Here is a 13,084-nt window from a genome sequence, read left to right on the forward strand (position 1 = left end):
TAGAATCCTTTGTCCTGAGATTTTTTTAATTTGAAAAATATCCTCTTCCAAAATTAAGCCTTTCTTTAAAATATGAAAAGACAAAGACTAAAAAAAAGTGAAGAAAAAGTTCCTTACTGAAGTCAATTAGGAACCTGCCATAGCCCTTACGCTGGTATTGTGGAAGAATCATTATACAGGAAACATTGTACTTCTGTTGGCAGTGTTTTTCCTGTTGGAAAAAAGCAGCAAATTAAAAAAAAAAAAAAAAAGACCAGTGAGAAATAGAAGTTGTTCCGTACAAGTCCCTAATTACCTCTATAGCAAGAGCTGAGATAGAAAGCCACAGTCAAAGTTACTCAGGAAGAACAATGTACATGAGCCAAGGAAAGACTTTAAAAGACAGAGTAATATTAAAACTCTATTACCACCATTTCAATTCAGAAAAACAAGAAGAATGAAACCTTGACATAACTACCACCTTCTGCTTAGATACAATTCCATAAAGAACATGAGCTGCATAGCAGATAAAGTCCAAAGCATAAATCTGAAGACTGCTCAATTCACTGAAAAAGACTGCAGTATTCCAGTGAATCTTTAAATGGCACAACATACTAAAATCCAATCTCAAATCTGCTGTTCTGCTTCAATTAAAGTTATTTTTAAATAACTAAAACAATTACAGATAAAATGCTTGCTTAAGGTCTATCTGAAATCTTGGCCCTGTTCTGTCAGAAAAATGAAAGGTTTGAAATGAAGTGCAAAACCGACAAACTTGTTTGAAAAACAATGTATTTACAGAAGGCAAGATGAGGTAGAACTACTGGGTAACAATGCTCATCTCACAAACTGTACTACTCATCACCACCAAAAGTAAGAAGTCATTTGAAAAGCTGGGGGTATTTTTAGCTACTAGCTATGGTACAAGCTCCTTAGAGAATATAAGCTATTTGACATTATGAGGCAGCTTGGTTTTTAGTTGGTGGTCTCCAAAAGTGACAAAGAAAATCCGGTTGCAACAGATGTCTCTATATCTGTATTACATAATGTATTACAGAAAATGCAAGGGCCTAAATTACAACAATTGAAAGACTCTGAAGCAGCATTTCTCACCACAGCAAATGCATGCCCAAGTCTGAAGTACTCAAATACTTGCCTTGGAAAAGTAGCCAACAAGGTGACAGCCCTTGACATCATTCTGTGTCAGCACGTAGAAAAGAAATGGCTCCACATCGTAATAGAGAGTCTTATGGTCCAGGAAGAGTTTGGCCAACAAGCACAAGTTCTGGCAGTAGATAGTGCTGACGTTGCCATCAACCTAAAAGAGATGAGGAAAATTTTATCGCTCTATTTGCTGTCATGCAATGACATGCTTCATCTGAGTATCCCTGTATGTTTGAAATGTCTAATGTGAGAGGAAGACCTCTCTGTCTCAGGTAGCACCTCAAAGGACTTACAACTTCCACAGCATAAAAGCTGTGGCCAGGTCACTGTTCCACTCATCAGTTTAAGAGAGAACTTAAAATTCCTTTTCCTAAAATGAAAAAGCATTTTTAAAAAGTGAGCCTCCTCATATGTTTTATGGATAAGGTCAGCTTCCAGTGCTTTTTTGTAGTTCTTCACTCTTAGCAAATAAATGCTTCAAGAATGAAGATCTTTAGGGCTATGGAAAACTTATCACATGATTGGGTGATAAAGACACTTTTATAGATAAAAGTGAGTGGGGCTTAGTTTTCTAACTTACCTCAAAGACTGAAATATTGTTTTTTCTGTAAATTTCATTGGCTGGAGGATGAAACCAGCCACATTTTTTCATATGCTGTTGGAGAATAGTTCTGCTTTTCATATACTTTAGGCAAAATTCACAAAGGTACAACTTGGGTAGCCTGTAATCAAAGATAAAGATTGAAGACTGAAGATACAGACTTTTGTATAAAATGCCTTACTCCTGCAGAAAGAGTACTTGATGAAAATAAACCCAGTATATACTGACCTTGTGTATGTGCTAATCAGACCAAAGACACCTTACCATACTTAGTGATGGCACTTACTCTGTAATGAATGCATGTTAAAAACAAAAAGTACTTAAAGTAAAAGTAATTATGCAGGGCATTATGTCAGAAGAAATACATGCATAGATTAAAATCCTAGAAAATGTAGCAACTCCCCCCCCCCCCCCCCCCAGTTTTGCACAAGTGATGCTTCTCCCTTCCATCCTTGTAACAGACAGCTGTATACATCCCCAAGCAATAGGTCACAACACCATCTCTCTATTTCTTTAAAACCACTCTACATACTACATTGACATGAACAAGTTGGATGCACATGTCCTGATATTGTGGTGATGTAACTCCATTTACATACTCTAACTTGGGCAGGGATGCTATTTTCAGTCACCTTAAATGCCTTTAGCAGAGCTAGAATAATTCCTCATGACAGACCACATGCTCTTATTAAATGGCAGAATAAAGAGTTTTATTTAATTATGGCCCTTAGATGCTATTCCTCTTTCAAAATCAAGTTAAAGATCGGGGAGTTTGCAGTTAGTTTGAAAAGTTCTTAAGCAAAAGAAGATCAAAACAAATATACATGCATCACAATAGAGCAATCTTTCAGATTCCAAACCACATAACATTCAACATTCTTCTTTAGCTGTGTTGAACTACACACAGCATAAAAACATTAAACTAATTCCTATGAAATGTGTATTTGTTTTTTTCAACTCCCATAGATAGTATACAGCCATTTCTAATCATATCACTTAATACAGAGTTAACATACTATTCCCTAGACAGATTTATTATTTTTTATCATGAAGAGTGCTGCAGTTGATTCACTGGAGGGAAAGGATGGCATCCAGAGACCTTGACAGGCTGAAGGAGTGTGCCCATACGAACCCTGTAAGTTCAGCAAGTCAAAGTGCAAGGTCCTGCACCTGGGTTGGAGCAATCCCCAGTATCAACACAGACTGAGGGATGAAGGGATTGAGAGCAGCACTGTGGAGGAGGACTTGGAGATAGTGGTGGATGGAAAATTGCACACAAGTCAGCCGTGTGCACTTGCAGCCCAGACAGCTAATTGTATCCTGGGCTGCATCCAAAGAAGCGTGGACGGCATTTCAAGGCAGGCAACTCTCCCCCTCTACTCTGCTGTTGCAAGACCCCACACAGAGTACTGTGTCCAGCTCAGATGTCCTCAGTACAAGACACAGCCCTGTCAGAGTGAGTCCAGAGGACGGCCACAAAAATGATCCAAGGGCTGAAAGCACCTCTCCTGTGAAGACAGGCCCAGACAGTTGGGGTTGCTCAGCCTAGCGAGGAGAAGGCTCTGGGGAGACCTCACTGGCCTTTCAATATATAAAGGGGGCTTATAAGAAAGACTCAGAGAGACTTTGCACTAGGGCATGTAGTGACAGGACATGGAGCAATGGTTTTAAACTTAAAGAGGGTGGATTTAGATGGAACAGAAGGAAGGTTTTTTTATGATAAGGGCAGTCAGACACTGGAACAGGTTGCCCAGAGAAACTGTGGATGCCCCATCACTGGAAGCATTCCAGGTCTGGCTGGACAGGGTTATGAGCAACCTGATCCAGTGAAAGATGTCCCTGTTCATGGCAGGGGGGGAGTTGGACTAGATGGTCTTTAAAGGTCCATTCCAACCCAAACCATTCTACAACACTACATATGAAGAACCAACGTACATTGAGAGTTGGATACTCTAATCACTTATGTGCTTAGTAACAGCCCAGTACTAGGTCATTTAGCTGAGGCTGTTCCCTCCTCAGTGCATGGAATATGTCAGTTCTTTGGGAATCCATTTAATCATGTATTCCTGTGGCAGATCGAATGCTCAAAGCATATGCAGATTGTTGCAGAGAGCTTATCAACTTTTTGACTCAGCCTAAAAAGACCTTAAGACATCTAATAACTACCATGAAAAGTATCTGAATTATGTGTACTTTGCTTCTGTCCTACATTCAGATAGAACCTTCTTAAGATTTCTACGCCTGCTGGAGTACAGCTTTCCCACAAATACCGAAGCAGAACAAAGGAAAAGAATGTTCAGTCATACCTCGAGTATTCCTGTGGATATGGGGAGGAGTACCAGGTCTGGATTTCATACTTGCCAAATTCAATGACAGAAGGGCATCGGACTTGTGGATCAGGAGGCCCAGTCACCCCTACTTTCTATGCAAAGGGAAAAAAAATATTTTCATGTATTTTCAAGTGAAAGACTTCCAAGCTGAATAAATTAAAACATTCTTATCTACACAGTCTGTACTGTGTGAACTCACAGAGAATTAGGAAGATGCAGATGTTGCTTTCTGACATTAAAAACTACTATCAGTCACACTTCAAGTGAGCATGTGATTCACAAAAAGGAAGAATTAGTAGGCATTTGTACCACATACCTCCACTACCTCTCATGTTGTAGCTTTAAATACAAATTAGTATACAGCAAAATTTAACACAGTCTTTTTTTTTAGCGTTTTGGGTTTGTTTAAATCTCTTTTACAGATTTGGAACTTACCACCAGACACTGAAAATTTAACTTTACCTGCAGTGCTTGTTCCTGAATGTCTCTAAACAGCTCCATGTCTTTTTCAGTTAAGACATCCTGGCTCCCAAAAAAACGCTCCTCATTTTCCTGTTTTCCATCCCAGCCATCCTGATTGTCTGTAAATGAGAGAGAAAATTCATCTACATTTACAAAGGAGTACTTGCTTTTTAGTACAGCAACAAATATCTTCTGGCAGTATTCAGACACTGCGACAAGATCAGAAACTCATGGGTCTGTCAGGCTAGTTTTAATTATCTGTTTCCCATTTCACACTTCTACCTTGTTATTCTTATTTTCGTTGACCACTCCCTATGTTACTTCTTTCAAATGTGACATTATTTAGCATATTACCTAGGTCTATCTGCAAGCCCCTCATTCCCAAAGGGCATTTTACCTCACAGCAATCATCTAATCCCGCATCACACCTTGCCATCATATATAAAGAAGCAAAGGTCTCTAGAATCGCTTCCTTTTTCCAACTGGTATTTACCTCAGTGCTTCAGAGATAACTGCATTTGAGTGTTAACTTTCAGCTCGAAGTTTCCAGTCTCTAACAATTCTAGTCACTTCGACACCCTAGCCTTTGAACATTTTCTTGGTGTACAGGATACTTACATTGGCAGGGTGAAAAATCTTTACCTGTGGGCCATTCTGAAGTGCTAGATTTCCTGGTACCCTTTTTCCTGATCCTATACTGCTGAGAATAGTCAACCACTTCCCCTCGAGCTTTTCGTCCATCAGGGGACGGAGTGAAGAATTTAGTAAGGCCATCTATAAGCCCTTTGGTTTTCTTGTTAAACTTCAAGGTGGTGCTGCCATCTCTGCAGAAGTCCAAGACATCTGTCTGCTCCAGGTATCCTCTTTCTGATGATGCTGACTGGCTGGACAGAGCGATCTTACGCTTCCGACCCCGACCAGGGCCAGTTCGAACTTTGCTGAAAGGGCCTTTTGATCTAAAGAATGAGAAGGCAAAAGATATGGTAAGGTGGCTTGTTTAGGGTTGCAAAGCAGACTACCATCTTCCCTACCTGTTTATCAATCACACCGAAGCTAATAATGAACTGAAGAATTTAATAATAAAGGAGTATTCAAGAGCCAGTGTACCACAGAGGAGCCAGGTTTTTAAACATCTCAGTAGAAGTACTGCACTATTTCTCTCCACACTGAACATTATGTGCAATTAATCTGAGTATAAACAATAGATTTTCACCAAATTTAATATAACATTCAATTTTAAAATCAGTAGCCAGAATGAATACATTGCAAAGGTTGCAATTTATATAATCATTAACATTTACACTTGCCATTTGTCAAAGTTTTCGTACTAATAGGAAATCGTCATAAGAACTACACAGAAAGTTAATGCATGCAGGACACACACGTTAGCTAAGAACCTATACAACTATGATCATCCTAGCAGAAAACAGTGTTGACCTCCAATCAGCTGCCATCTTTCAGGCTGGAAATTTTAAAACTCTATTGAGATAACTGAGTAACGCTTCTCAGAGGGATTGCCATAGACCAACTGCTGTTTCAGGAAACTATCTGTTTTTAGCTACAATCTCTGCAAGTACAGAGGATAGAAACAGACTGTTTTTTCCTAAAGAGACAAACTAAGCATCTGTGCATAATTTTGTGGATATATTTTGCAAGTTGAATGATAGAACAAAGGCAATAAAATTGTGAATAAATAATGAAGTAAAAGTTAAAAGAGAAAAACAGCAGTAGCAGATAGCTAGCTTTCCTTTTGCCCCTCTGAATTATGTTGGGAGTTCTTCTACACAGAGGTATCACACAGACTGAAAAAAATCAGGATGTTTAAGAGAGACATTCCCTCTACATCTTCCTAAGCATTAAACTTTGTAAGGTTTTTTTCCCCCCAGAACATCTGTTGGTGCTATTGGTTAGTATCATGTGATAGTTTGGCGCTTTTTTTCCCAGCTGATCTGATGCCCAAAACAGAAGTTCCGTTCCTTCACTGTTCTGTCACCTGCACAGTCCTGTATCACAACAAGCACTGCACAGCTGTCTTAATTCAAGAAAAATGCTCTGGCTGAACAGTTATCCAAAGAATTCCCACCCACCCAAATCCAATTCATTGACAATTGGCTGCCCCACAACCACCATCACAAGGCCACACAGTCTGTCCCAGCCCAGCAGAGTGCTCCACAAACGCAGAGACATGTGGCAGGGAAGCATAAAGGGCCCGAATATTTTCTGGTAGCAGTGTCAGATTAAATATACATCAAACAACACCTCACATGCTTTATTCTTGATTACTTAGTTACTCTAAACATTAGAAAAGGTTCTCCAGAAATGCAAAGCAAAACAATTATGCTGGAAGAAGCAGTCATCCAGCAAAACAGACCTGACACAAACAGCAAACTTAATCTATGACTACAAGGAATAGTTCAAAGCTAAACAGTAGATTATTACAAAGAGTCAAAAATTTAGGCAAAAAGCAGCACTGAGATTACTTCTAGTCTTTCACGGAACTCTTCAGAAATTCTGTATTAAATAATAATGAAAAACTGTTCATTGTAAAAGAAATCTCACAGAGTAGACCAGACACTTCAGAAATACCTACTGCCCTATAGAATGTCACACCTTACTCCTCCTTATGGAGAGACTTACGTTGTATTTTGATTCTTTAACCTGTTTTTGGGACGTCCTATTGGGTTAGCATAGCGTCGTTTTATCTGTGCTGCCTTCTTGTGTAAAAGTTTTCTTCCTTTCTTCCGTGGCCGACATATTTGACATATCCACATACCTGTAAGACACAAGTCCCCATCACTGAATGCAAGAGACATCTATATAGGACAAAAAAGGAGAATTACAGGCCCCAGGCCTTCCAACAGAAAGGGTAGGAACAGTACCAAAAGCCCCAATTATCACATACACATGCAAGAAAAATTACGAGTATGTTCCAGCAATCTAAACCCAAGTTCAGTTGATTTCCCACCCCATCCCCTCAGATATACTTCCCACAACCATGCAGGAAGTTTCTTTAATTCATACCACAATATCAGAAAACCTTAAAAGAGCAACACATTTAATTATCCCATATCCTGCTTACAATTACACAACTTCCAACTGTCTTTTATAGGAAAATTTTATTCTAACTACCAAGGAAGAATCTTTCACAGATAACATTCTTTCTGATGAAAAAGAAAAGTTTTGTTGTACTCCAGGATTCTCCACTGTCCAAATGGATATGACTTCAAAAACGTAGGAGCCCATCTCTTTCTTCTGTACAAGGCTATTCATTCAAATGGAAGCCAATAATTTTAATCTGCAAGAATCACTTCTGTTCCCTCAAACTTTAACGATTTTTTTCAAAACTCTTCAGAGATAGTAATGGACAGGAAACAGTGGAAAATCTGGATGTGAAGCTCTGTCCCTCCTCTACAGCATGAAAAACATGCTTAAAGAACAAGTTAAATGTAGCTAAAAGAGGACTAAATATGTAGAAGCACTTTCTACCTGCTGATCTCTTCCAAAGCCATCTTAAATTACCCTTTTCATCACGAAGTCCTCACCTTTTGGCATCCTGGTAAGAGGGGGGTCGCAACACTCCATGTGAAAGCCACGGTCACATGAGTCACAAAATAGCATGTTATCCTGTTGAAGACATACAACGTTAATCTTTCTTTAGATGTGCATTAGCATCAAGCACAGTTTTCATCTACAGACATATCATGGTATTTCACAGGTCTCAGAAAGACTACCAGACTCAAACAAAAGCTGCAAATATTTGACTCTAGAATTATTTTATTTGTAGTTTAACAGAACAGCCACAAGACTGATATCCTCCTCATTCAGTCCATATCCTGCTGTACTCACAGCATTTTTGCCCTGATCTCGACAGGAACTGCATGTTTTGCACTCAATACACTGCCATCGCAAGGCTTTCACTCGAACTGTCAACTCTGGAGAGAACTTCAAACAGGACGGATGACCTACAGAAAAAGAAGAACATTATACCAGTAGAACTATTCCACTTCTGTTAATGCTCATGGATAGCTCACAGAGAGATTACTTTATCAATCATGTATTCCCATGCAGAATTTTGGTTATCCAGATACTCCTATTTTTTAGGTGCTTCTACTCTTACCTACTTATAACACAAAAACAAATACCCTGGATAGGAAGTAGCAGGCTCACATACAGAAGAACACCAAGATAATTTTTCATAACTGAATTGCAAAACATGGTAAAACTGGTCATCATTACCACATTTTTAAGGAAAGCTCCATGACCTAAATGAACTATTTAAGGTAGGTTAACTTAACTGTCTCCCCTCTGAGAGCATGAGATCTGCTGAACAAACTGGATTATACGGCATAGATGCATACTTCTCATACGTACTGGTCAGGAGTAGTCACTATACCAGACTTCTGTTTCAAGCAGCCAGGTTATTATTAGATGCATACCCCTCATATGTATGGGTCAGCAGCAGTCACTATACCAAGCTCTTCTGTCTCAAGTGGATGGGTCATTACTAGCAGCACTGTAAATGGTCACCTACCACTGTTGCCACAGTCAGCACAAGAGATGAGCTCTTCAGGTTTCTTCTCCCGATTCTGCTCTTTTGTACCAAGGCAGAAACTGCAGATTGGAATTGGTTCAGCAACCGGCTGTGAGGAAACAGACAATAAAAGCACTGAGTGTATCAAGGGAGCAAACCACGATACACAAAATCACACAAGACATATGGCATGTAAACAGTATGTAACATACACTGCGTCTCACAGATTTTAGTTGGTTCTCACCACACAATACTGCATTAACTGTAACCTGAATACAAGTTAGAACTTCAAAGACAAGGGACATAATCCCAGGTACAAAGGAAAAGAGAATGGAATTCCAGGAGTAGGGGAAACTTGGAAAAACAAGCTGGGAAAGAGGGCTATAAATTAATACATAACTGAATACAAAGTTAGAGAGAGTTGGTGCCTTAATTTGTCAACAAATGAATAAGCTATGAGGTGATGCAGTGGTGGAAAAAAGGCAGAGATGACCCCATAACACAGTAGTCTTAGAAATCCCCATCAAGCATCCAGAAAGCAACAGTCCATCATCAAGAAGAACTGCAATACATTACCTGGAATAAAATGTATTATAGAACAACAACTGTCCAACTATTATAATGGTTATGAGAAATGAAAATTATCTTGTAAGAATTTATGTGAGTATGCTGTTTAGCACTCTAAGGCAGCAGATGAAAAGGTTTGCGCTCTCTAAAAAAGTTCAGGGGGCTTAAACACCATGTAGAGAAAAAGATGTATTTAAGATAAGGCACAACCCTAGTGAAATAACAAATAGATATTAACTAGCCAACAATACATTTGGCCTGGAATATGCAGGAGGTTTTTAAACCAAAGGACTGACATTCTACAACAGCCTCCTCAAAAAGGGAACAAGTGCAGTAACTGATTGCTTTAAAGTGGCACTTGATCAACTAAGGAGAGGGAAAGGATAGTCTTATCTCCAGTAATATTAAGGTTGGATTTCATAATCTAGCAAGTTCTCTCTAATCTGATTCTGCATTTTCCAAGACAAGTCTGTGATTTATAGTTTCCAGAGCAAGTATGTAAGCAAATTAAAAAAAAACAAAAACCAACCACATGCTAAAAATCACATTAAAAACACTGGAAACAAAAAAATGTTAGGTTATGGTAAGTTTTGAGACACATTCTTTATACAGCTGTATCACATTATAGTTAATGATTTCACAAATACCTTTTTCAGAGTATATTATGCAGCTACATATGCACATACCGTTAATTATTGTATGGAAGCATATGCCAGAAGAACTTCAAGAAGTCTTTACTCTGGCTAAGCCAAAGCAAAAGCTATATGCAGAACAGTTTCTTGCGGAGATCAAGTTGGTTTATAGTAATATAGAAACTGGAATTTTCAAGCTGTATCTTTACTGGCTCTGTACACCAAAGTATACTTACAGACTGAGGTGTGTTCCTTAAAACATCCACTAGATGGAAACAATCAAAACATGTCAGGAAATTTGGTATTTCAAAATTAAGCCACAGAATGTGAAACAACTACTTGGGAATGAAAGCCTAACATTCCTCATCTGAACACAAGTGTTTATCTTTTAGTAAATCCCAGATGATGATGAAGTGTAAACTAATACAAAAATCACCTGCCCGTCAAAATATTTCAGCCTGAAATACATTCACAGGTTTAGTTAACTGCAGGATTCCAGTTTCTGCTCCTTTTGAGAAAGGGAGAAAATAAGACAATTGTAGACAGTTATGCCAAGCATACAAATCATTAATATCCAAGTGGGAGGAGGAAACTAGCATCTTCACTTCCACAGGAAGTTAGGATGTATCTTTCCAGCCACAGTCACCATAGTAACGTTGGCTAAAAATCAGCTATGTAGAGATCCCCCATCCTCTTTTAACAGAGAGGACCAACTGTACACAGATCCTTCTCTTCTTGTTCATGATTGGATCCTAGGTGTCAGACAGCTAGCTGCTCCCAGTCAGTATGACGTTTACTGGGGAGAAAAGCTGTATTAAGGGTCTGTCAATGCTTTGACTTCTTTGGAATTAAGATTTCAGGAATTACATTTACCCTCCACCTTCTGAGAAACATTCACTTGTCTTCTTACCTTCAATCTCTTCTTCCTGAGGAATACTTACTACCTCTTGGAAAAAGTTATTATTAACCTTCATCCTGCCTATAAGATAGTAACTGCTTCATTTTTTGCTATTTTATTCGTATTTCAATACTACACAAAGTAGATAAGCACCATTATTCCCATTTTAAGATGAGAAACGGCTCAGAGAAAATTCCTTGACTAATGTCAACAAGCAGATCAGCACGAAAACTAGAGAATGCAGTGATCCCTGTCTAGGCATCTGCTGGTCTTCTCCGAAAGAAATGCAGTATCTTGAGCCACCACAAAATTGCAGTAAAAATGGTTAGAATCCTTTAGAATCCAGCTTGGCACGTTCGTTCATTTTTTATATTTGGTCATATATCACTTCAGTCAGTTAAAAATAAAAAGTTACAAAACTCTTTAGCTTATTTTAAATAAAGCAAATTGTAACTTCCACAATATTAGAAGTGCAGTTTTGCCAGAAATACTCAGCAAACATAATTTCACAGCTCAGAATCATTTTTTTTCCTCTCATTTCAGTCTGAGGTTATCATAAAGTTGCATATAGAATCTCAACTATGTTGTAACAGTCTTTCAGACACAAGGTAAAAGAGGAACATTTGTTCTTTCTAACAGTTAAACTTTAATGAGACTGAACATTCAACAGCATCAATTTCCCTGGCTAAATCTTACTTGCTGACACAAACAATTTACTGATTTTTAACTCACAGTAAAGAGCTAATGTGCCATTAAAGCTGCACTATCAAATGCTGAGATTTACATCTGGTATTAAAAAAAACGAACAATGAAGCAGAGAAGAATGGTTAAGACTGACAACCAAGCTCCGACAAAAACATTTATATTACTCTACACACTTCTGTTGGCTTTGAAGTTACCAATTCAAAGTATAAATAATTAAGCAAATGAAGATTGCCAAAAATACAAAAAGAAACCATGATCCAATACCCCAGCACTTCCTTGCTCTGAATACAGAATAATCTCTGTGATACTGTAATAGAACAGAACAGGCACAAAATGTTGTTTGTTTTTTCTTAATTCAAAAGGGATGATAAACTTTCAGAACTGAAGCAAATTTCCATCTAAATCGCTCATGTATCTCAAGAAAACATTTATGACTTTAGTTCAAAGGGCTGTAAAATGATGAGTTAATTCAGAGATTTGACATAAGCCTAAAATACCTACTCTGCAAACCTGGATATATAGAATCAAACTGTTGAAGGTAAGTACTAAGAAGTGCTGTCAACATACAGTCACAATTAAATAATCAGAAGAATTTTGTTTTCTATTTTATATGTAATCACAGTAGCACTTGGAGAGACAAGAAAATTGTAAGATTTTTGCCAGCAGTATTAGGTATACATGAAAGGCACAGTAAGAATTTACAAATTATTATTGGGCAGCAAGTAAGAAAAATAAAGAGAACGGAACAACCTACAAGAAGGGAAAGGGAGAAAGAAATAGCAACAGGCTCCTTGCAGGGAGCAGAAGATAAAACTGTAAATGATGGAAAAAAAAGGAATAAGTATTTCTGATCTATTTTTGCTTTACATGATTAAATATTAGACAAATACAAGAAGAATATAAAATAAAAATTAGATTATTGAGACTATTATTAGGATTGTATGTCTAGCTTCAATATTCACATAACAGCAGGATATGGAAATAGTTTTCAAAATAGATGACCTACAGGAATTAATATACCCAGGATTTAATATACTCAGGAATGACCTAGAAATGAACTGGACACTAAATGTATTTATACATGGGAGAACTATAAAGTATGAATATAGAGAAACCTTTCTGACACAGCAATAGCAGATGAACCAATTCCTGACAGTTAGATAGGCACAGCCTTAAATTATTATTTTCTATATGCAAGTCAAGTAACAAAGATAA

At 38.0% G+C, this 13,084-nt stretch overlaps 1 protein-coding gene across 1 annotated transcript in view; it reads right to left on the reverse strand.

The window, feature by feature from the left end:
* The window catches only part of KAT6A (lysine acetyltransferase 6A), a 46,543-nt gene that overhangs the window by 14,873 nt on the left and 18,586 nt on the right, over positions 1-13,084 (reverse strand). Inside the window, exons 4-13 of the mRNA XM_074928328.1 lie at positions 9,068-9,176; positions 8,383-8,498; positions 8,079-8,160; positions 7,174-7,309; positions 5,179-5,492; positions 4,537-4,655; positions 4,051-4,166; positions 1,724-1,865; positions 1,136-1,297; positions 118-211 (exon numbers count right to left, since the gene is read on the reverse strand). Of these exons, the coding sequence (XP_074784429.1) occupies positions 118-211; positions 1,136-1,297; positions 1,724-1,865; positions 4,051-4,166; positions 4,537-4,655; positions 5,179-5,492; positions 7,174-7,309; positions 8,079-8,160; positions 8,383-8,498; positions 9,068-9,176 (1,390 nt within the window). The remainder of the gene's footprint in view (positions 1-117; positions 212-1,135; positions 1,298-1,723; positions 1,866-4,050; positions 4,167-4,536; positions 4,656-5,178; positions 5,493-7,173; positions 7,310-8,078; positions 8,161-8,382; positions 8,499-9,067; positions 9,177-13,084) is intronic.

Source organism: Athene noctua, chromosome 28 (assembly GCF_965140245.1).
Source record: "Athene noctua chromosome 28, bAthNoc1.hap1.1, whole genome shotgun sequence".
In the NCBI taxonomy this organism is placed as follows: Eukaryota; Metazoa; Chordata; class Aves; order Strigiformes; family Strigidae; genus Athene; species Athene noctua.